The 25,639-nt window shown below is 44.0% G+C and overlaps 1 protein-coding gene across 6 annotated transcripts in view; it reads left to right on the top strand.

Annotated features, from left to right (window-relative positions):
• uvssa (UV-stimulated scaffold protein A) overlaps positions 1-25,639 on the top strand; it is a 177,097-nt gene that overhangs the window by 52,628 nt on the left and 98,830 nt on the right. For all 6 annotated transcript variants that reach the window (XM_088287071.1, XM_088287072.1, XM_088287070.1 and 3 more), the window contains one exon: positions 7,422-7,550. In XM_088287071.1, coding sequence (XP_088143197.1) covers positions 7,422-7,550 — 129 coding nt within the window. The remainder of the gene's footprint in view (positions 1-7,421; positions 7,551-25,639) is intronic.

Raw genomic sequence — 25,639 nt, forward strand, 5'->3', positions numbered from 1 at the left:
GAGTCTTTAGAGGGTGTGCTGAAGAGCTCTCCCCAAGGAGACTCCCTCGTTCTGCTGGGGGACTTCAATGCTCACGTGGGTAATGACAGTGAGACCTGGAAGGGCGTGATTGGGAGGAACGGCCCCCCCAATCTGAACCCGAGTGATGTTCTGTTACTGGACTTCTGTGCTCATCATGAATTGTCCATAACGAACACCATTAGAAAAAGATAAGGGTGTCCATATGTGCACTTGGCACCAGGACACCTAGGCCGCAGTTTGATGATCGACTTTGTAGTCGTGTCATCTGATTTGCGGCTGCATGTTTTGGACACTCGGGGGAAGAGAGGGGCGGAGCTGTCAACTGATCACCATCTGGTGGTGAGTTGGCTCCGATAGTGTGGGAAGATGCCGGTTCGACCCGACAGACCCAAACGGATCGTGAGGGTCTGCTGGAAATGCTTGGGATAATCCCCTGTCAGAAAGAGTTTCATTTCCCACCTCCGGCAGACTTGGCCCACGTACCGGGGGAAGTGGGAAACATTGAGTCTGAGTGGACCAGTGGAGGCAGCCAATCGAAGCTGTGGACGTAAGGTGGTTGGTGCCTGTCGTGGCAGCAAGCCCTGAACCCGCTGGTGGACACCGGCTGTAAGGGATGGTGTCAGGCTGAAGAAGGAGTCCTGTCGTTTCTTTCCGGCCTGTGGGACTCCGGAGGCACCTGACAGGTACCGACTGGCCAAGCGGAATACGGCTCCGGTGGTTGCTGAAGCAAAAACTTCGGTGGGGAGTTCGGTGAGGCCATGGAAAACAACTTTCAGATGACTTCGAGGAAATTCTGGTCCACCATCCGGCATTTCACCAGAGGGAAGCAGTGCACCATTAACACTGTTTATAGTGGAGATGGGGTGCTGCTGACCTTGACTCTGGACGTTGTGAGTCGGTAGGGTGACTACTTCGAAGACCTCCTCAATTTCACCTGCACGCCTTCCATTGAAGAAGCAGAGCCATAAGACTCCGTGGTGGACTCACCTATCTCTGTGGCTGAAGTAACCGAGGGGGTTAACAAGCTCCTCTGTGGCAAGGCCCCGGGGTTGGATGAGATCCGCCCGGAGTTCTTAAAGGCTCTGGATGTTGTGGGGCTGTCATGGTTGACACGGGTGACCAGTCAGCTGCCTCAGGAGTCCCACAAGCCAAAAAGGCCAGATAGGACTCCTTTTTTTCAGCATCCTTTACCGCTGGTGTTCACCACCGAGTTTGGGGGTTGACACCACAACAGGCACCGCGACCACCTTACGTCCACAGCTTCGATTGCTTTCCTCCACAATGGAAGCACGAAACATGGTCCACTCAGACTCAATGTCCCCCGCCTCCCCCGGTACGTGGGCAAAGTTCTGTTGCAGGTGGGAGTTGAAACTCTTTCAGACCGTGGATTCTGCCAAGCGTTTCCAGCAGACCCTCACAATACGTTTGGGTCTGCCGGGTTGGACCGGGATCTTCCCCCATCATTGGAGCCAACTCACCACCAGGTGGTGATCAGTTGCCAGCTCCGCCCCTCTCTTCACCCTTAAATCCGATGACACCACTACAAAGTGGATCATCTAACTGGGGGGGGGGGGGGCGTTCCTCCCAATCACGCCCTTCCAGGTCTCACTGATATTACCCACCTGAGCATTAAAGTCCTCCAGCAAAACGAGGGAGCGCTCTCAAGCACACCCTCCAAAGACTCCAAAAAGGGTGGATACTCTGAACTGCTGTTTGGTGCATAAGCACAAACAACAGTCAGTACCCATTCCCCCACATTGAGGCAGAGAGAGGCTACCTTCTTGTCCACCGGGGTGAACTCCAATGTACGGGCGACAAGCCGGAGGTCAATAAGTATGCCCACACCTGCTCGGCGTCTCTCACCTTGGGCAACTCCAGAGTGGAAGAGTGTCCAACCCCTCTCAAGAGGACTGGTACCAGAGCCCAAGCTGTGTGTGGAGGTGAAATTAAAATTTCACAGTTAATTGGTGCGTTCAAAGATGTCCTTTAATAGTCCCACAATGGGGAAATTTGCAGTGTTACAGCAGCAAAGAAATAGATCACACAGAGGCGGCGGCCTAATGTAGCCGTTAATTTATAACATTTGCAGACGACATTCATGAAAAACATGCAAATATACACAGTATATACGTATATACACAAATCCCCATGTATATACACACTTACATCCCACAACATATACAAGTGAAAGGAAACACTCCTCATGTCTGCCCATGGTACAGAGGGTCAATAAATAAAAATGCTGCAATGATAAAAAAAATACTGCAATGATAGAAAATACTGCAATTATAAGAGTACTGTAATGGTAAAAGTACTGCAATGATAAAAAAAATACTGCAATGATAGAAAATACTGCAATGGTAAAAGCACTGTAATGGTAAAAGTACTGCAATGATAAAAAATACTGCAATTATAGAAGTACTGTAATGGTAAAAGTACTGCAATGATAAACAAAATACAGCATTGGCCAATATTTAACTACACCATTGGATAAAGTACAGTAGTATGTGCATTGCATCCTAGGACTGCACAATTGCACTAATGCCTGCCCGTTTGTAGGCCTGATCTAATGTTCTTGTTAAAAAGTCTGACAGCAGCCGGCAGGAAGGAGCGGGGAAATCTCTCTTTTGTACGGTAAGGGTATAACAGTCTATCACTAAAAGAGCTGTGGAGTGTTCTCAGAGTGTTCAAGTGTGCTGTTCTGACATCCATCTGATGTAAAATCAGGTTATCTTGTACTGCTTTTTGCATTAGCACTCTAATGCTAGTCATGTTTGCGGTGGGTGAAAATGTCTCATCATAATCTACACCCATCTTTGACTATATCCCTTTGCAACATAACGTGCTTTGTAATTTTCACTTCCTTCACTATTGCTTTTAGGCGCATACACCCATCTACCCCCCTGCTTTCTTACCCAGAGGTAGGTTAGTCAGGGTAAATGTGTTGTTGTCTTTTAGCAACTGCATCTCATTATCCATTGCATCACTCCATTTGCGTTGCATGGTTATGGCTTCACGATATCTTACAGGTATGTTACACATTAACCGATTACAGTCATCAACATTAGTGAAAATCTGATTATCAAATTCTTCACCACATACATAGTCATACCAATATTTTGGTTTCTTTCTCTCTCTGGAAGGATGTCGTCTTTGTTGAGTTTCACCAGTCTGGTCACTCACTTCAGGTGCCATTTCTTTTTGTTTCTGTTTCGTTTTGTGACTGGCTGTTCACATCAGGTGTCATTTGTGGGTTCATGACCCTGAGTGAGGCGCACACTTATGGTTGGTACAGATTGGTTTGCCCTTGGTTTGTTCTGTACCCGATCATCATCATCACTAGTGAAAGTTTGTGTTTCCTATTCTGCTACAGCTTTTGCTACAAACTTTACTAACCTGTGTTTTTGTACTTTTTCACTGTCTGGATAGTGCACCAAATAGGCAGGGCTATTTTGTCATACCCAACAAATATTCCCTCCTCACACTTGGAGTCTAGTTTCTTTCTGTTCTGTAATATGCAAAACATTTAGAACTAAACTTTTGTTTTGTGGAGAGGTGAGGTCTTTTCCCCATTAGCATTTGATAAGCTGTCTGTTTTATTCTATTTTTGAAACATTTGTTTCTCACAATAGCTGCTGTCTGGACTGCAGAGGTCCATAACATCCTTGGTAAACCACTTGGGATTAGCATGCATCTCTGTAAAATGGGCTGAGGATAGTTAATCAGTTTGTGTATTTATAATCATGTTTTTATACACTCATTCATGTTTAAACACACACACATAGACACTTACTTGTTATTTTAGCACACACGCACACAGACACTGTATCCTGATGATGTGTATAGTTAAACTGACCTTTACACTGTGAGTTGTGATTCTCTGCCTGCTAGAGTTACTGATGATTAGTTATTGATGTTTTCTGTCTTCTGCTGATTAGTTTAGTCTAAAACAGACCACCATTGTTAATTAATCTCCTGTATTCTGGTGATTTAGTTTAGGCTAAACAGACCTTCATTGTATTCTAATTTCTTGTGATTCTTGAGTCAAACTAATAAAAGCCAACCGGTGAGAAGAGGAGAGGAGAGGAGTTGCATGGAGCGGCTGCGAGCAGGCGAGCGGCTGCGAGCAGGCGAGCGGCTGCGAGCAGGCGAGCTGCTGCTCGCGGCCTCTCTGTCCCACTCTTTTCCCCCGCCGGCGGTGAAAATGAACAGCGGTGTCTGGTTCCTCCTGGCCATTCAGCTAGTGTTTTATTTCGGCCGTTACATTTAGTAAATTATTTCAGTAAGCCCTCCCAAAATGGGCATTTAAACCTGACAATCTCGGCATGCCAAATAACGTGCGCCAATTACGTAAGGCTGTGCCATTTTGGTGTGGCGTATATGGTGCTGATGTCTCATGCTTGATGCTATTTCTAGACAGCAAATTATGATAGTTTTTACTCAGAAACTCCGTTCCGTTGTCAGATCAGATGCATTTGACCTTCCCGTATGGAGCTGTATCTGCCAGGAATTTCTCAGTCGCTTGCACTGTCACTCTTGTGTTTCATGAAATACACAAATACTGCACCGGAATAATCAACAGTACATGATACTGCAAAGCGATGCCCGTCAATTGACTCTGGATCAATTGGTCCAGCTATGTTTGTGTGGATCATGTCGAGTGCATTTCACTTAGGGTTTTGTGGACTGGTGTCAACAGAACCGCCTCCAAATCAACGCTGGGAAATCTAAAGAGCTGGTGGTGGATTTCTGCAAACATCTGCACTCTCCACCTACACCAGTGAATATACAGGGAACAGACGTTGAGAGGGTCTCAATTTACAATACCTGGGTGTTCATTTGAACAATAAACTGGACTGGAGCGACAACACAGACGCTCTCTATAGGAAGGGTCAGAGCAGACACTTCCTACTCAGGAGGCTGAGGTCCTTTAGCGATCATGGGACAGTCCTCAGGAACTTCTATGACCCTGTGGTTTCATCCGTCATTTTCTATGGAGTGGTCTCCTGGGCAGGAGGCATCCCGGTAAAACTGGTGACGAGGGCCAGCTCTGTCCTGGGCTGCTCCCTGGACTCTGTGGACTCATTGGGGGGCAGGAGGAAGACGGCAAAACTGTCATCAATGCTGGACAACCCAGCCCACCCACTCAATGACACTCTTAGAACACTCCACAGCTCCTTCAGTGATAGACTGTTACACCCTCGCTGTACGAAAGAGAGATTTCGCTGCTCCCTCCTGGCGGCTGCTGTCAGACTTTTAACAAGAACATAAGGTCAGGCCTACAAACAGGCGGGCATTAGTGCGATTGTGCAGTCCTAGGATGCAATGCACATACCACTGTACTTTATCCAATGGTGTACTTAAATATTGACCAATGCTGTATTTTGTTTACCATTGCAGTATTCTTATCATTGCAGTACTTTTACCATTACAGTACTTTTACCATTGCAGTATTTTTTATCATTGCAGTACCTTTACCATTACAGTACTCTTATAATTACAGTATTTTCTATCATTGCAGTATTTTTTATCATTGCAGCATTTTTATTTATTGACCCTCTGTACCATGGACCGACATGAGGAGTGTTTCTTTACACTTGTATATGTTGTGGGATGTAAGTGTGTATATACATGGGGATTTGTGTATATACGTATATACTGTGTATATTTGCATGCTTTTTATGAATGTCTGCTGCTAATGTTATACATTAATGGCTACATTACGCCGCCGCCACTGTGAGATCTCTATCTTTGCTGCTGTAACACTGCAAATTTCCCCATTGTTGGATTATTAAAAGACATCTTTATCATTTATCTTTATCCTTGTGTCCTTGTGAACGTCATGTCCTTTCTTGAAGATGACCGTCGCGCCACTGGATATAGCTGCCTGCACAGAGAAGATGTCCTGTGGAAAAGATGAAACGTATAACGTCTGTATCAGCGTTACTTTGTGCCATTCGCTGTTGTTGTCCATCAGGCAGAGCTCCGCGTCTCCCCTGTGTTCTGCTACTCCATCAGCCAATTCCGCTCAGTGTGTGTGTCTCGGCTTGAAAACTGTCATTGAACGCTTTGAACTTCCTCAGATCTGTTATGACGCGTGAAGTGGCGCCCGTTTCAACCATCAGACCTGTTTTGTTGATACTGTGCACCGGCTGGATATTTGTGTCAATTTCATTCAAGTGGAATGCGTAATCCTTGTCATCTGTAACTTTTTGTGCGTTATCCGACCGTTGTTGACGCCTGCAGTTTGAGTCGCGGTGCGTGGCGTTCTTCCACAAACTGCACACTGCTTACGTTGACACTCTTTAGGTTTATGTCCTTTCGGCCACATTTAAAACACTCAATGTTGGCACTTTCTGTTTTCGTACTTGGTTGTCCTCGTGCCTTCATAACATTGTCCTCTGATGCTGGTCCTTTCATATTTTTGTTGTCTTTGTAGCGCCGTAGTCTCGTCTTGAAGTCAGCAAAAGTCTTTGCTCCTTCAATTTGAGTTTCGTGGACATTGAATGGTTCAAAAGATTCAGGCAGCCCATTCAATACCATTCCAATCCGTTGTTCAATATCTCACCGAAGTGCTTTGATGGCGGTCCCTGCCCGCATAATGTACTCAGTGACACTTTCACTGTTAGACTTCCTGAGCGTTGTCAACACTTTGTAGAGGCTAACAATGCGCGGCTTGCTTCCTCAATATTTGCAGTGCCTTTCGTCCATCATCTGCTGCCTCTTGCATCACCAGTGATAAACGTTCTGTCATCCAAAAATTGTAGCTCTGCATATGCGTCTGCATTTTTCGCTTTAATGATGGCTGTTTTATCATCCTCATCATCTGTTTAATTTTCAGCTGGATTGTACAGAATCGCGTCTTTGAGCCCTTGTCGTTTTAAGTGACCCAAAAACTTTGTCTCCCACAGTTCGTAGTTTTTCTCTCCCCATCAAAAAGGAGTCTACTCCAGCGGCTACTCGTTTCAGTCGGCCGCCGATTCATTGCGCTAGCCATCGGCTTACTCGCAGTTACGCTCACCAGACTCGCAGTACGTTGCGGCTTCTTTCTGGTGGGACAGTCCAAGAATTCCTGATGTTCTCCTGGCTTCAGTCGGATACTGGGCCCATAACCTGTTGGCAGAGGAGTACTACGCAGCAATAGTATGTGGAAGAAGTGAAGACTTTAATATAAAGCGACAGAGTCAAAGAAACATTACGTCTCAAACATATATGTAACAAAGTAAGAACACAATTGAGAGCACATCTTTTTCACATATATATATATATATATATATATATATATATATAAATAAAACATTGCAATTCCAATGTGTCAGTACCCCAACGTTGCGTGGGTTCTAGTTACAATTGTATCTTGAAAAGGCATCAGGTAAAGCACTTTGTTTGTGTGTTCATAGGTCTTCACAAAGTCTGGTGCTAATCAACATCTGTTGAGAAGAGCACTGTATCTTAAAAGCTCCATAGAAGCTTCTCTTGTGAAAATCAGCAAGTTGAACATTTACTCTAAGTGTGGAGTGAACAAAATGGTGAGTTACCTTTTTGTATATTTTAATATAGTTGATATCAAATGAGATGTGAGTAAATGAGTTTCTATTGTACAAAACATTGATTACTTTGCGTGTAGTTTTAGTGTATCGCGAACTTTTTCCTCAAAGTACCATCTAAAAACTCTCATCTAAACCCCTCCATTATGACGAATTTTTAAATTCGGTTGTGCAGGGATGTTTTTCTAAAAAGTATATTTAATATTTAATGTATTTAAAATTTTATATAACTGTAACATTATGCAGTTTGAACATAAACACTGCACTTAAACATCGAAAAAAGCACTTAAATCATGGTTTGATTAAAATGTCATGCACAAAAAAGTAATCTATCTAAATAAATGTTTTGAAACTAACATTTGGAACTTGCCTTCCAAGATGGACCATTTTTCACTAACAATCTCAGTTTATATATTTTTGGACCAGGAAACTGAAATCAGTCTTTTTTATCCATTCATTTTGGAGAATATGGAAATAAGTGATGACTTGAAAAATGCCTACTTATGAGGAATATGGCCAAGTCCCCCTCTGTCCTCCCCAAGGTCCTGCGCGAGTCACTAATGGGACAGATTACAAACTCTTCATTGAAAATCATTGTACTTTCATTGCTTATAAAAAATGGTGATCAACCATTCATGTGACCATCCCTACCTATGACCACTTCAACATATCAATAGGATTAACCTCTCTGTGGCTGATTTATATGAGAATGAGGAAATGTGGAAGTGAGCAGAGCTACATATATGAATGCTGGGAGGACACTCGCAAACTACCTTTTTGCTGATCACGGTGAGGACACACGGCAGAAAACATTAGTCGGGATAGTTACACAGCCTGAAGTGGGAATGAGTAGACATGCACATTTATTTGGATGAGGATTGGCCTCAATTTATTCGTGAATAGGCGAATGTAGGCGACGTAACTACAACATGGCGTTTCATTCTATGGAATGTAAGAGCTGTGGGCTACGCATACGCCACTCAATGTTACATTCCAATGCGGCCACACTAGGCAGTGGAGTCGACCTCTTAGCTGAACTTTTTTGTTCGCTGAACATTGACACTCCTGAAGCGGCCCCGACTAAAAGCACATGCAAGAAGAGGTCTTTATCTGAAATGTTCGCCCAACTCACTCTCATACCGAAGCTGGCGGCTGTAAGCGGTGTCATACAACGCATACGACTGCATCAGAGGCAACTCCGCTACATTTAGACGCAGGCTGGCTGGACAGTAAGAAGCTAATTTTGTTGTGCGAAGGCCTTTTGTTTTAACGGCCAGAAGCAAATTGTTTTTATTAGCTGTGTCGTTATCCTACCGTTAGCCAGGGAGGGGTGGGATGAAGATCCATGCCTGCCTGTTGACGGCTGTCAGCCGTCGTCTGCCTCCTGAGAGTTGACACGACTTTAGCTTCGCTAAATGCCCGAAATATAACCAGTCAGCGTTCGTGTGCACATTCTTGCTCTTGTCCGCTTCAGCCTTTGTAGCTCTGTATTTTTTATTTTGTGCAGATACAATACAATACTACTTTATCTACATAGCGCATTTTACAATGATCGTATGAGCTCACGTTTGATGTCTAAATCCAAACTATTGTGCAGAACCGTGAACTAATACTCTCTTGTGGTGCATACATTAGCGTTGACCAACCACCTTAGGACCAGAGTTGTTTTTGGCAGACATTTTAGATTTAGTCTTAGTCTTAGTCATTTGGACGAAAATGCTTATTAGTTTTCGTCAGATTTAGTCATTCCTATTCGTGATAGTTTTAGTCGGTTTTAGGCGACGGAAAGGCAAAAAGTTTTACTCTAGTTTTTGTAAATTTATTAGACCAAAACTAAAAAAGGTTTCTACTCAATAGCAAAGACTTTCTGATGGACTATTAAGGACTATGACTTACTAACAGATAACGTAACAGTGGAATCAATGCTCATTGCTCCAAAATTATGAACCAAAATGTTTTATTTGGCAACTGTTGTGGCTTTATTTAACTTAAAGCAACATAAAATAAAAACTTGCAGTAGACTTGTTCTTTAGTACAGTAGCACAAGTACAAACTCTATCAAACATATGACTTGTTTACTTGTACCAGCCTGCGGTTATCAGAGCGAAGTAGACTTGTGAGTGTCACTGTCGCCATGGTCCGTCAAAGGAACGTCAGTGTGTGCGAGCCGAGACGAATGACCGCAGACGTGTTCGTGCGCACTGGTTGCGCTCTGATCGAGTATTGGGATGAGATGAGCGATTGATTTGAGGTGGGGTTGGTTGGATGCAGAATTGGATGTCGGGATTTTGGATCTGTTGTCGGGGATGTCGTTGCATTCCACGGAACACGGTAGCAGAAGATTGACCTTACTGTCCATAGATTCGATTTGGTAGCCAGAAGCTCGTCTCCCCATGGTCTCTGTCACTCCAGAACAGGTTTGGAGGGAGTACGGAGAGCAGGGCCCCTGTATGTTGAAGGTGTCAAAGAACTCTGAACTGGCCAAGGATCTGTTACCCCTGAGGGTGATATGGAGTTGTGTTAGAACCCTTTATACCTGCCAAATTCCTTCAACTAGTGTAACCGCCTGTTTTCAAACTCTCGCCCTAAATTGTGGTGAAGTTTTTCTGATAAACCAAATCTCAGGCCAAAGTCATTGAACAATCTTTCTACCACAGTCTTTGCTGAGTTGTTAGTGGTCGCATATGCCTGTGCAAAGCGTGTATAATGTTCCATGACCATGAAATATATTCACAACCACCTTGACACTGTTCCAGATGAAGAAAGTCGACTCATACTAACTGCTAAGGGTGAGTGGTTTCAATACTCTGCGTTGGTGCACATGTTTGTCAGTTTGGCTTCCCTTTCTTGAGACATTGACATACATTCATGACAGAGTGCTAAAAATAAAAACGTTCTCTCTCACCAAATTTAGTAATCTCTCTGCACCCAAGTGTCCCATTTGTTTGTGCAGTTCTTTCAAGACGAGGGGGTGATATAGGGAGAACCAGTTGTAATGACCCAATTGCCAATCAAAATGGCAAGATCACTATGGTTGCTACTGGCTTGTTTTGTTTTTACGCATGTCCTTTCTACCATAAAGTTGGATTGTATTGAATTGTATTTCCTAACTAAAGTCGATCTCGATGCACTTGGTTCACTTTCGTGTCAAGTCACGTCCCCTCACGTCACGTCATGCCACGTCCCCTCATATCACGTCACTCCACGGTCTAAAACTTTTTGGTTTTTCAATAGCAACACCTGGGTCTCATCTTGTCATTGATTATATAGACCTGTGGCTAATTGACACCACACTGCCCCCAAGTGGTGGGAGGTTTAATTCCAAAACGTACTTCAACATAACAAATGGCTCGTACACACCGGCCCCTGATTGGGTCTGACAGAGGACAAACCAATTTACAATCATCAAACACAAATGAGCCATTAAAGTTAAATCAATTTAGAGCATTACAAACTAAAACAAATAACTACAAATAATCAATCTTATAACATAAACCATGTACTGGGTATATCTTGAAACATGTATACAATATGTGTTCATTGTTATTCATTTGCCTAACAGAGAAGACATATCTTTGTCACTGGTCTATCGAGCACACCAGTCTTGGTTTGAACACGTACAGAACGGAACAGTCCCTTTTTATCATGACACGTCTCTAAAATCTTTCCAAGTATCCAAGATCCATGAGGAGCCGTTTTGGAAGAACACGATGTGAGGCGTGCTCTCCTGGCAGTAAACCCCAGAAAGCCACTGGACCCGACGGAATACCAGGCAAAGTCCTCAGAGCATGTGCCCACCAGTTATCACATATTTTGCAGGATCTTCAACCGCTCCTTGGCTCAAGATGTCATACCCTCCTGCTTGAAAACCTCCACCATTATTCCTGTCCCCAAAAAGTCACCCACAATCCACCTGAATGACTACCGTCCTGTTGCTCTCACACCAGTCATAATGAAGTGATTTGAGATACTGGTTCTCCAGCAAATCAGAGACTGACTTCCTCCCACACTGGACCCCTACCCGTTTGCATACCGAGCTAACGGATCCACTGAGGACGCCATCGACACTGCTCTGCATGTTGTGTTGGGCCACCTGGAACAACAGCAGAGCTATGTCAGGATGCTCTTTGTGGACGACAGCTCGGCATTCAATACGATTATCCCAGACATCCTCATCACCAACCTGGACATTCTCGGCCTTCCCGCCCACACACGGACCGCGGACCGTGATCCTCGGCCCGTACACATCCTCCACCCAAACACTGCGCACTGGTTACCTTCAAGGATGCGTGCTGATCCCTCTCCTGTACGCTCTCTACACCTATGACGGCAGACCGGCCCACAGAAACAACACTATCGTCAAATTTGCTGACGATACGACAGTGGTCGGTCTGATCTCAAAAGGAGACGAGACAGCTTACAGCGAAGAGATCCAGAGACTAACGGCTTGGTGTGAGGACAATGAACTCCAGCTCAACACTGCAAAAACGAAGGAGATCGTCATCGACTTCAGGAGGAACAAGACTGTGCCACCCACCCTCTACATCAAAGGTGTGTGTGTGGAGAGGGTCCACACATTCAGGTTCCTGGGAGTAGAGATCTCTGATGACCTCTCCTGGACACACACCACCACAGCAGTGATAAAGAAGGTCCACCAGCGTCTGCACTTCCTGAGGGTCCTCTGGAAATCAACCTGGACAAGAAGATTCTGCTGGCCTTCTACCACTCGTCCATTGAGAGCCTGCTGACGTACTGTGTCTCCACCTGGTACGGCGGCTGCACAATTTGCAGTATTTCAGCAGCAAAGATATAGATCACACAGAGGCAGCGGCGTAATGTAGCTGTTAATGTATAACATTAGCAGCAGACTTTCATAAAAAGCATGCGAATATACACAGTATGTACGTATATACACAAATCCTCATGTATATACCCGCTTACATCCCACATCATATACAAGTGTAAGGAAACACTCCTTATGTCTGTCCATGGTAGAGGGGAAATAAATAAAAATGCTGCAATGACAAAAATACTGTAATGATAAAAAATACTGCAATGATAAAAATACTGTAATGATAAAAGTACTGCAATGATAAAAGTACTGCAGTGTTAAAATACTGCAATGATAGAAGTACTGCAATGATAGAAGTACTGCAATGATAAGAATACTGCAATGATAAGAATACTGCAATGGTAAACAAAATACATCATTGGTCAATATTTAAGGACACCATTGGATAAAGTACAGTAGTAATGTGTGTTGCATCCTAGGACTGCACAATTGCACTAATGCCCGCCCGTTTGTAGGCTTGACCCAATGTTCTTGTTAAAAAGTCTGACAGCTGCCGGCAGGAACAAGCGGCGAAATCTCTCCTTCACACAGCGAGGTTGTAACAGTCTATCAGTGAAGGAGCTGTGGAGTGATGTAAGAGTGTCATTGAGGGGATGGGCTGGGTTGTCCTGCATTGATGACAGTTTCGCCGTCATCCTCCTGCCCCCCACAGAGTTCATGGAGCAGCCCAGGACAGAGCTAGCCCTCCTCACCAGTTTGTCCAGCCTCTTTTTGTCCCGGCCTGAGATGCCTCCTGCCCAGGAGACCACTCCATAGAAAATGACAGATGAAACCACAGAGTCATAGAAGTTCCTGAGGAGTGTCCCCTGAACGCCAAAGGACCTCAACCTCCTGAGTAGGAAGAGTCTGCTCTGACCCTTCCTATAGAGAGCATCTGTGTTGTCGCTCCAGTCCAGTTGATTGTTGAAATGAACACCCAGGTACTTGTAAGTTGAGACCCTCTCAACGTCTGTTCCCTGGGTCCATTGAAGAGCTCACCAGGGGGCGCAGATGGACAGATGAGACGTCAGTGCCACTGGTCTGAAGTTGTTGAGCTCCTTCGGGTGGGTTTCTTTGGAACCGTAACCAGGTAGGATGTTTTCCACAGCTGGGGGACTCTGCCCAGCTTCAGGCTAATGTTGTACATGTGCTGGACGATCCCACACATCTGGTCTGCGCAGGATTTGAGGAGCTGGAAGCTAATCCCATCTGGACCCGCTTCCTTCCTCGCCTTTATCTTCCTCAGCTGGTTCTTCACTTGAGATGTTGTGAGGAACAAGTCTGGGCAGGAGGAAGTAGTAGTTGTCTGATGTGACTGGGAACTGAAGAATGTGCGGGGTGAAGGGTGAAGGGTGTCGTTCGCAGCAGTTTTTAACTGAGAGAGTGTTACATCAGTCTTTATTTCCAGCATGTCTTGCAGTTTTAGCCCTGGGCAGATGGCTCTTATCACTGCTTCAATCACCTCTGATTCACCGTGTCCTTCACGAATTCCATATTCCTTTGTTACAGCTCCAGCTGTTGTGAAATGTGTTATATAAATAAAATTGTATTGCATTGCATTGCATCGCATCGCATCGCATCGTTACGTGGCAATGAGTGCACACATAGATGATTGCTCTTGTCCTGGGAGTGTAGATGTCATGCCATTGTAGGATCTCTGCATTACTGTCCTAAAGAGATCAGGGACTCTGCGTATAGCTCACCTGGTTCATTCTGAGCATGATCTTGTAGTAATGTGATTGAATTTTGTCTTGATTGTTCAACAACATATTATTTGGTCCGCTCTAGAGAGTTAAGAACGCTTTCTGCAGATTGGAGCTTTCTGCTGGCTTGCTCACTCTCTTCCACAATAGCTTCTAGAGTCTCTGCTTTGGCAACAGCATCATGCTTTTCTCCATAGACAGCTTCTCCATTTTTGCCTCTAGCTGCACCTTTTACATTTTAAGGACGATTTCCTCTTCTGCGAAAACAAGGCGTGCTTTCGCTGCCTCTGCTTTGGCACATGTCCGGACTGCGGCACTCCCAGTAGATGCTATTGACGAACTGCAGACGCTGGTGGACCTTCTTAATCACTGCCGTGGTGTTGTGTGTCCAGGAGAGGTCATCGTAGAGCTGTACTCCCAGTAACCTGAATGTGTGGACCCTCTCCACAGACACGCCTTTGATGTCGAGGGGGGGTGGTACAATTTTGTTCCTCCAGAAGTTGATGACGATCTCCTTTGTTTTTGCAATGTTGAACTGTAGTCTGCTGTTCTCACACCAAGCCATTAGTCTCTAGACCTCCTCCCTATAAGCTGTCTCGTCACCTTTTGAGATCAGACCGACCACTGTCGTATCGTCAGCAAATTTGACGATGGTGTTGTTTCCGTGGGCCAGGCTGCAGTCATTGGTGGAGAGGGCGTACAGGAGAGTCAAGTCAAGTCAATTTTATTTGTATAGCCCTTAATCACAGACAGTCTCAAAGGGCTTTACATAGCCACAATCGACATCCCCGATCTTAACCCCCAGGAGGGCAAGGAAAAACTCACAAAACCTCATTAGGGGAAAAGTGAGAAACCTTGAGAAGGGACCACAGATGGGGGAATCCCCCTTCCAGGATGACCAGGCTGCAATGGATGCCAACTGGGCAACATTTGACACATACAATGATGCTATGCAATAATAGATGAGATAATATAAGAGTCAATTGAATGAAGTGCTGCAGGAAGATGACTTCAGTGGAGTGGGTCCTCATCCAGGGCCGTAATATCCAGGGCCGTAATATCCATGGCAGCATATCCGAAGATGAGCCTTTGATCTTGTACCAGTCAGTTGGTGTAAATTCAGTACAGCCACTTCCAAGTGAATCGCCATCACCTAATTCGGGGAATTGGGAACAGAAAAGAAAGAACAGAAATAGCAAACAGGCCAACAAGTAGTTCAATGAAGTGCTGAAATATAAGGAAATCAGAAAAGGCGCTGCATGAAGACGACTTCGGCAGAGCAGGTCCCTTCCCGGTTCGTCAGTGCCGTAATCTTCAAAGCATGTCCCCATCACCTAATTCCCAAGCAGGGGAAGGAGGGGGCAGAAAAGAGAAGAACCTGCAGTAAACAGGCCAACAAATAATTAAATTAGATGCTAAAGTATATAAATAAATTGATCAAATGTCGCGCTGCAGGAAGACGACATCACTGGAACAGGTGCATGCCCAGTTGGTCAATGCCTTAAACTTCCTAGTGGGTCACCGTCACCTAATCCCCCAGCCGGGGGAAAAGGGGGCAGAAAAGAAAACAAAAGAGAAAAAAGAAAAAAAAGCGGCAGTAAACAGGCCAACAAATATTTCAGCTAAATGCACAAGAGTATAAATGCGTCTTTAATAGTGTTTTGAACATTTCTACTGAAGTGGCGCCTCTAATATCTGAGGGTAGTGCATTCCAAAGCATTGGTGCCCGAATAGAGAACGCTCTACCTGCGGACTTCTTTTTGGCTCGCGGGATCACTAAAAGACCAGCATTTTGTGAGCGAAGGTTTCGGGACGGAACATATGGTACCACGAGGTCAACGAGATAGGAAGGTGCTAAGCCGTGCAATATTTTAAAAGTAAGTAGCAGAACTTTAAAATCACATCTGAAGTGGACCGGAAGCCAATGCAAATTGGCTAATATCGGGGTAATATGATCAAACTTTCTCGTCTTAGTTAAGAGTCTAGCTGCTACATTTTGAACTAACTGCAGACTTTTAATACTAGACATGGGGAGACCCGAGAGCAAAGCGTTACAATAGTCGAGGCGAGACGTAACAAACGCATAGATTAAGATTTCCGTGTCACACGTTGATAGAATTGGGCGAATTTTAGCAATGTTACGCAGATGAAAAAATGCAGTTCGAGTAATACTTTTAATGTGCATTTGAAATGACATAGTTGCGTCAAATATAACACCGAGATTTTTTGTTGAATCCTTTTGGATAATATTACATTTATCGATATTCAGAGTGGTGTCTTTGAGAAGGTACCGATGACGCGCTGGTCTAATGATGAGCATCTCGGTTTTATCTGAGTTAAGACGCAAAAAATTGAAAGACATCCATTGTTTAATTTCGGCAAGGCACGCCCCTAATTTATAGCAGTCGCGCGGATTCGTTATAGCCAACGGCATGTATAATTGCGTATCATCAGCATAACAGTGAAAACTAATGTTATATTTCCGTATAATATCACCAAGCGGTAGCATATAGATGCTAAACAATAGAGGTCCAAGTACCGATCCCTGCGGAACTCCACATGTGATCTTACAAAGATCCGAAGTCGTATTGCCATGAATTACACGGTGCGTCCTCTCCGACAGATACGAATTAAACCAAGAAAGCGCTGAACCTGAAATGCCAACACACGTTTCAAGGCGTTTTAATAATATGTTATGATCAACGGTATCAAAAGCGGCACTAAGATCGAGTAAGAGTAATATTGATGAGGTGTCGGCGTCCAAAGCTATGAGAAGATCATTAGTAACTTTAGCAAGGGCCGTCTCAGTAGAGTGGTCGGCTCTTAAACCCGATTGGAAAGGTTCAAATTGATTATTAGCAGTCATATATTCATTAAGTTGTTGCACTACGACTTTTTCAAGAATTTTTGCAATAAACGGAAGATTTGAAACCGGCCTATAGTTGTTGAGACTCTCTGGGTCAAGGTTTGGTTGCTTAAGTAACGGTCGGATAACGGCGGTCCTAAAAGCTGCTGGTACTACACCCGTGGTAAGTGATAGATTAATTATATTTAAAACAGACGGTCCTAGGGTCGTAAACAGTTCTTTAATTAGTTTGCCAGGAAGCGGATCGAGCACACAAGTTGTCGGTTTTGCCGCACTAACCAATTTTGTTAGGCTCTCAAGAGATATTTTTTTAAATTGACATAAGGTTATCGGACAGTTATCAGCCCGAATGTCCCTATTAACACCATTTATCGCGGAATTCGACGGAATTTTAAGAACAGTGTCTTTAATCTCATCACGAATACATTCTATCTTCTGAGTAAAAAATTGCATAAAATCGTGAGCTGAATAGGAAGAGCTATCCGAGGTTGGTCGCCGTTGCGTTAGCATTGCTACGGTATCAAATAAATATTTAGGGTTGTTTTTATGTAAGACAATTAATCTAGAATTATAATTAGTTTTGGCTAGACTAAGCGCTTCTCTGACGGAAGACCTCAAGTTTGGTCGCACGCCATTTGCGCTCAAGCTTCCTACAAGATCGTTTCAGTACGCGCGTTTCCTCTGTAAACCACGGAGTAAGCCTCTTTGGACGAGTTTTAGTTTTTAAAGGCGCGACGGAGTCAAGCGCATTTAACAAAGCGACATTAAAGTTGTTTGTGAGATCATCAATCGTACCAATATAATTAGGAAACGAAGCAGTTGCTAAAGGGAGTAGCTCAGAGAGCGCAGCGGTGGTTGAGGAGCTAATATTGCGGTTGCTCTCGCTTTGATTATGGTCAGAACGATGGCAATGAGCCAAGACTTCAAATTTGATAAAGTAATGGTTAGATATAGCACTGGTATATGGTAATACAATTATTTTTGAAGACGCTAAGCCTCGGGTTAATACCAAATCTAGCGTGTTGCCATTTATATGCGTTGCTTCATTTATTATTTGCGTGAAACCAAACATATCAATGATTGTCCGAAACGCCGCGGTAAGTGGTTCCGACGGGAGATTCATATGAATGTTGAAGTCGCCCATGATAAGTATATTATCCGCATGAGTTACTAAATCAGCTACGAATTCAGAAAATTCATCTAAAAAGCCGGAGTAAGAGCCAGGTGGACGATAAAGAACGGCAAGATAAAACGGCAGCTCGGCTGAGGATCGCATAATGAGAACTTCAAATGTTTTAAAGGAATTGCTGAAACAAGGACTAAGTTTTAGGTTAGATTCGGAAATGAGGGCTACACCCCCGCCTTTCTTTTGAGGGCGCGCAACATGCGAGCTCACGAAGTTTGGAGGCGAAGCCTCATTTAGCGGTAAAAACTGATTCGGTTTTAACCAGGTCTCGCAAAGACCAATCATGTTAAGATTATGGTCTCTAATAAGGTCATTAACTAACAAGGCTTTCGATGAAAGCGATCTAATATTTAAAAAAACGAGTTTCAGTAAAATAGGTCTATCTAAGTTATTCCGCGCAACAGGACTCCTGGTCATAATATTCAGGAGATTGCCTTGCCTAGGTCCCGGATTGTACCTCGAGCGACTATAAACGCGGCGAGAAATTCTGACGGTCGGAATCCGATTGTTATTTACCAGCTTTCGAGTGCTATTATTTTGAGAGAACGGCTCGTCGTCAATAAAACCGACCGAGGAGGAATGCTTAAACCCATCATGTATTGCCACCTCAGTAGAAATTATATCAGTATGAGATGTAACAGCGTATGGTGTGTAGCGCTCAAATCTAGAAGAAAAGCTAGGTGTGTTGTCTAAGTCTAGCATAGCGCTAGTTAGCTCTAGCCTTCCAGACTCCATACCCTTCCTTACAGGCTCACTATTCGCCTGCAGCCCGACCTGCTCTAATATGAATAGTCATGGAAGGCTCAAACAATAATCTATGTTTCTAGAAAGAGTGATGGCGCCTTCCCAGTTAGGGTGAAGGCCGTCCATCCTCAGCAGGTCGGGTCGGCCCCAGAAAGAAGGCCAGTTATCTATAAACTGCAGTCCCTGCTCATTACAAAAACTAGCCAGCCACTTATTTAGCGAGAATAATCTACTAAACCTCTCATCATTGCCTCTCGCAGGCAAGGGGCCAGAGACAATTACTCGATGCCGACTCATCTTTCTGGCGAGATCACAAGTCCTTGCTATGTTTTTCTTTGTGATCTCTGATTGCTTCATCCTAGTGTCATTGGAGCCAACGTGTATCACTATATCTGAATAGCTAGCGTTGTTTGCATTGCGCTGGTGTATAGGTGTCTTGCGCGCTAGCTCCATAAGATTAGCTTCTATGTCGGGTGCTCTGGCCCCAGGAATACACATTACTGTGGCTGGATTTTCAAGCTTAATGTTGCGGGTAATGGAGTCACCTATCACTAAGGTGCGGGAGCCATGAGACCGAGGTGGAATGGAACTGCTATGTGTCTTAACAGGCTCACCGCGATTAGCAAGCCGTTTACGGCCAATGCTAACCAGGCTAGCAGGTTGGCTACAACCCGTGCTAACAATCGTGTCCGCCACGTTTACGCTTACCACATTACTCTGCTCTAGCTGGCGGACACGTCCCTCTAGCAGGGAGAGTCTTTCCATGAGAATGGTGCAAGTGTTGCATGTGGTGGTGCACGAAACCATAGTTGCGTTTACTCGCCCGGTGGATAAAAGCGGAGGAAAAGATGTCGCGCCGAAAGTGAGGGCTCAGCACGCATCCTTGAGGGGAACCGGTGCTCAGCGTTAGGGTGGAGAACGTGTAGGGGCTGAGCATCACAGTCTGGGGTCTGTTGGTCAGAAAGTCCTTAATCCAGATGTGTGTGAGGGCAGGGAGGCCAAGAATGCCCAGTTTGGTGATGAGGATGTCTGGGATGATTGTGTTTAATACCGAGCTGTAGTTCCCAAAGAGCAACCTGGCATAGCTCTGCTGTTGTTCCAAATGGCCAAGCACAACATGCAGAGCAGTGTCGATGGCGTCCTCAGTGGATCTGTTTGCTCGGTATGCAAACTGGTAGGGGTCCAGTGTGGGAAGAACGCAGTCTCTTATATGCTGGAGAACCAGTCTCTCAAAGCACTTCATGATGACTGGTGTGAGAGCAACAGGACGGTAGTCATTCAGGTGGACTGTGGGTGACTTTTTGGGGACAGGAATAATGGTGGACGTTTTCAAGCAAGAGGGGATGACTGCTTGAGCCAGAGAGCGGTTGAAGATCCTGCAAAAAAACATGTGATAGTTGGTGGGTACATGCTCTGAAGACTTTGCCTGGTATTCCGTCGGGTCCAGTAGCTTTCCTGGGGTTAACTGCCAGGAGCACACGCCTCACATCGTGTTCCTCTATGGCAGAGGTATTCAATTAAAAGTCACAGAGGTCCACGACGAAAATTTCTTCCAATTAAAAGGTCCGAACCAAAGTCCAACTTCCCTTAATGTCTAGCCTATGTTCACATTTTTATATAGTTTCAATATTTAGTCATTTTCAACAGAGCGCACTTATATACTCAATATTTAGCAATGTTCCCATTAAACACCTTTGCCAGTCAAACAAATATTAGGCGTTTATTTCACATTCAAGAAAATGTGGCTCCAGGAATTTAAGGGTGCCACTTCCAGAAAAAAACTGTAAAATATCTCCTGCAGAAATATATCAAGTGCTAAGCATTGAGTTAACATATTTTACCTTTTTTTTTTTTAATCAAAGAGTCATCAGCCTAAAAAAAACGGAAAGCCTAATTATCCAAGAAAACCAAGTCAACATGTTCAGTACACAATCAATAAAAATGGCTGTCCTCATGAAAAACTAATTCAAAATGAGCTTTGACACCATTTTTTCTTTTGAATATTTTTTTAACTTCTCTTAATGAGAAAAATGAGTTTGTGACTGCCCTGCCAGTGATTTAAATCTGGGTTGGAACGGAGTCAGGGCCATTGGGATTTGGTAGATTATTTCACACATCTGGGCTTTGTGTTTTCCTTTAAATAAAGTTTGTGCAACCACATTTAAGCACTCCTTCACAACTTCCCCATCACTTGAACGTTTTTTTATGTTTCCCCAAAATCCATGATACCTTTACTGAATATTCGTTTGCATACCGCTGGGCTGTAAACGAAAATGTAAAAATCTGTTGTACTGCACTCGAATTTCGATGTTTTTGCATGCGCTCACCTCAAACGTCAGCGGATAACTGTGCACAAAAGGGCGGTGCTTTGTATCGTAGTGGCGCTTCGCAATGTTGCGACGGTTTCGGAGCATATGATGCACACTGGTTTTGAATTGGCTGCAGCCAGAACGAAACCAAATTTCTCCATCCATTCATTTAAAACAAGACGCATCGACCTCGCTAACTTTTTAGCAAGGCATACTGTCAGCAGCACTCTTTTCCGGTCTGCTGCGCAATTGGCAGTGGATTGTAAACAAAAGATTTGATTGACTCAAATCAGTGACGTCTTTTCCGTATTTACTAGAATTGCAGCGCCAACGTTTGCGAATGCGCCCTGAAAAAAAATCATCATAGATTGGCCATGGGTCCGGTCCAGACCGCGGTCCGCCATTTGGTGATGCCTGCTCCATGGTGAGTGAGGGGGAGTTGAAGCATGGAGTGCGGGGTGTGACGGTTGGGGTGAGTCAAAGCGTGCAAAGAAGCAGTTTAGCTCCTCCGCCAGCGACGCACTCAGATCTACAGATGTTATGCTACTGCCTCAGCAATTGGTGATGCTCTGTAGACCCTGCCACACCTCCTATGGTCTTGTTCCGGGACACAGTTTCCATGCAGAACTTGATGTAGTCCAGTACACACAGTGTGTAAACATCAAGGTCCGGATGATCAAAGAGGTCCCAGTCTGTTTCTTGAAAGCAGTCCTCCAGATCACTCATGGCGGTCTCATGCCAGGTTTTCACAGTCTTCGTGGGGGGCCTGAATCTGCGTCTGAGAGGGATGTACGCAGGTGTGAGCAGCAAGGACAGGTGGTCTGACTGGCCGAGGGGGGCGAGTGGGATGGCTCTGTATCCGTACTTGATGTTTGAGTACACATGTTCAAGAGTGTTGTCTTCTCAAACAGTTTGAGTCATCTGGTGAATTTTTTTCTAGTTTCAAAATTGCAATATACATTGCAACCTCCCCAAAAATCACAATGTCGTTTTTTTCCAGCCCAAATATATATTCTCCTTCTGCTGGGGGGTGGCAATGCTCACATGGGCAATGACTGAGCCCTTCTGTGCTGGTCACGGATTGTCCATATCGAACACCATGTTCAAACATAATGGTGTCCATAAGTGTACTTGGCAGCAGGACATCCTAGGCTGCTTTTCAGTTATCGACGTAGTCGCATCATTGGCTTTGCGGATGCATGTTACTCGATTGTAGATCCACTTGGGTCATCGGGCTGAATTGGATGGATTTGATTGTGTTCTTTATGGTCCCTAAACTAGTGTTATATTGCTTCCCAACAACCAATCGTGCCTTTCCTTATTCAGAATTGTGTGTCTGGGTCATCGGGCTGGACTGGATGGATTTGCTTGAGTTCTTTATGGTCCCTAAACTTGTGTTACATTGCTTCCCACAAACCAATCGTGCCTTTCCTTTTTCAGAATTGTGTGTCTTAAGTTCTTTATTTTACACCGGATGCAATGAACTACCTTAAGTGTTTAATTTCATGATTGGACTGGTGAGAATGTAGAATGACGTTTTTATGTCTCATCTGGACAAGGTGGAAAGTGATAGAAAATGGTTTGGGAAGCTCGAGGTTGGCTAATGGACCTGCCACAGAAGATTAGTGATATAAAGATGTCACTTTACTGATCATATGAGCTGACTACTCCCTTGAGACAAAGGAGCCTTGTGTGTTTTGGCCAGTGGAGTAGGCTACAATTGAACAGTGAAAAAGTGTGTAGTTAAAAAAGACAAGGCGGGAAAGCTTTTTCCTCATTAATGTGAGCTCAGTTTCTTGGCAGAGAGTAACAATCAGGATAGTAAAATGGAATTGATATGACGTGAAAAATCACGCTGAACAGATGATGCATTGTTACCATGTTACAAACTTAAGCAAGAGGGCCCCTTATTCATTTCAAGCCTGTGCAGCATTTGCATTTTCTCCCGATGCTTTTGTGGGTTTTATTTGAGTACCAGCAGAGTAAAGACATATTTGTGGGCAACAATAATAAGTGTAAAAACAGTGTACTTTTCAAAATATTTGATCCAGATCTAATTTTGGAATATGTTCATGCGAGCGTGCACATGCGAGCGTGCATACGAGGGTACACACCACCAATCAGTCAGAAGGGCGCGTTTTGACAAACTTTTGCATACATGGACAATCTGCTGGAATACTTGAAGAAAATCTGTGCAAGGATGATGAAACATTATAACCTTTGACTGTGAGACAAATGTACCGGGTGACCCAAAAAGATGCGTACCCATGAAAATTTCAATTGTGACTTTGATTAAAAAGCTATTTATTTCAAATTGCAACCACACATTATTCAGTTTATGGAAGACCATTCACCAGAGTTTCAGCTATTTCTGTCAATTTTTAGTCAATTTATGGCTTTCCCAAGATGTGTTCCAAATGTCCACCATTCCGTTGCAAGCAAACCTGTACTCGTCTGACAAAGTTGTCAATCACTTTTACACACTCCTCTTTCGGGATGGCTCTTATTTTTGCTGTGATGGCAGTTTTACGAACCCCATAAAACATTGTTTTTGCTATTGACGTGCCTGTAAAGCAAAAAAATGGGCTTCATCTGAGAACCAGACGTTCTCAAGAAAGTTTTCGTCATTTTCAAGCACATTACAGAACCATTCACACATTGTTACTCGCTTTTTCTTGTCAGCATCAGTTAGTTTTTGCTTTATTTGGATCTTGTATGGGTATAGGTGCAGATCAGATGTAAGAACACGCCGCAGTAACTCCCTTGTCATTCCGAGGTCTTGGCTGCGTCTACGCACTGATTTCCTAGGGCTGCGTCCTACTGAGTCCCTCACTGCAGCAATGTTTTCTTCTGTCCTTGCACTATTTTTCCTGCCTGAATAAGTTCCCCCTGTGGCTTTAGAACATAAGTTCACTACAGTCCCATGCTCTCTGAACTTCGTAACCCAACTAACAATCGTTGATTTTGGTGGAAAGTTGCGGCAATGGAAACGTTTTCGAAACTGAATCTGTACACTCTGGTATGATTTTGTCGCAAAATAGATCTCCAGGGAGAATATCTTCTGCTGATTTGTCCAAGACATTTTTGGGGCAACTATAGCTGAAAACGATCATCCATAGGTTCACCTTTTACGTCCTGCAACAGAAAAGACATTCGTTAAAAAATAGATTTTTTATCGAATAAAATATGGGTATGCATCTTTTTGGGTCACCCTGTACTATCCAAATTAGTGGGCAGACATGTAGTTGCCATCTAATCAATGCTACACACATTTATAAAGAACATTATTCAATGATAAAAGAAGGCTCAAATACATTTCTTGTCATTGTTTTAGTTGATATTTTGGTTATTTATCGTAATTTCCTGTAGAGTTTACATTTATCTGTTTTAAGAAGGCCATAAGATGATATTCACACATGGACAAAATTGTTGTTACCCCTCTGTTAATGAAAGAAAAACCCACAGTGGTCACAGCCTTTAGCACCTCATAGGTCCCGGGGTTAACCATCAAATATAGGCCTCCCTCCCCAGTCCTAACTGAGATTAACATTGACAAACAGATAAGTATAAATATGAATGCCTTTTTTTTTCCATTTTAACAAACACAATTTTAACAAATATAGCCAACAAATCTAAAGCTTCGCACGCTGTACTTTTTATAAACCAATAGTGCATTATTTAGATCACTTCATCCATCCATCCATCCATCCATTATCTTCTGCTAATACGGGTTCGGGTTGCCGAGACATCAGCTTTAGCAGGGAAGCCCAGACTTCCCTCTCAACAACCACGTCTTACAACTCTTCCGAAGGCGTTCCCAGGCCAGCCAGGAGACATAATCTCCAGCGTGTCCAAGGTCATCCTCAGGAACACCTCACCAGGGAAGTGACCTTGAGGCATCCTAATCAGATGCCCAAGCCACCACATCTGGCTCCTCTCAACGTCCAAACACTTCTCTGAACAAAAAATATACTGTTGGAGTTGAGCCACCACGAAAATAAGAAACATTTCGTAAATGAACCTTAAAAGCCAAACTTACTCCAATGCGTGGTTTTTTTTGTACTCAAGAATAAAAGGGTCAAATAAAGACTCAACAACAACTGATTAGAGTTCCGATATTTTAGTTTCTTCTATTTCTGGAGTTCAGGAAATAGTACAAAGACATATCTGGGCGGCTTTTTCTTAATCTCACGAGAAACTCTACTCGGAAGAGCACAATCGAAAAATGGCGTGCTGATCTCAGCCCAGCCTCACATTTTATAGGAGGTTTTCTACGTCAAGGGTCATGTAGGTTGAATCGGCCGTCCTTGCTCCTTCCCCTGGCCCGGTCCACGTTCCACATCCAAGGCTGACCATCTCAGGCAGGCGGCAGTCTCTCCGTCTCTCCTGCTCACATTCCCCTGTAATCTTGTGCAGATTGTGTGGTGTATGT

This window comes from Idiotropiscis lumnitzeri, unplaced genomic scaffold, assembly GCF_059441095.1.
Source record: "Idiotropiscis lumnitzeri isolate Australia: NSW breed Sydney's pygmy pipehorse unplaced genomic scaffold, RoL_Ilum_1.0 HiC_scaffold_23, whole genome shotgun sequence".
Classification (NCBI taxonomy): domain Eukaryota; kingdom Metazoa; phylum Chordata; class Actinopteri; order Syngnathiformes; family Syngnathidae; genus Idiotropiscis; species Idiotropiscis lumnitzeri.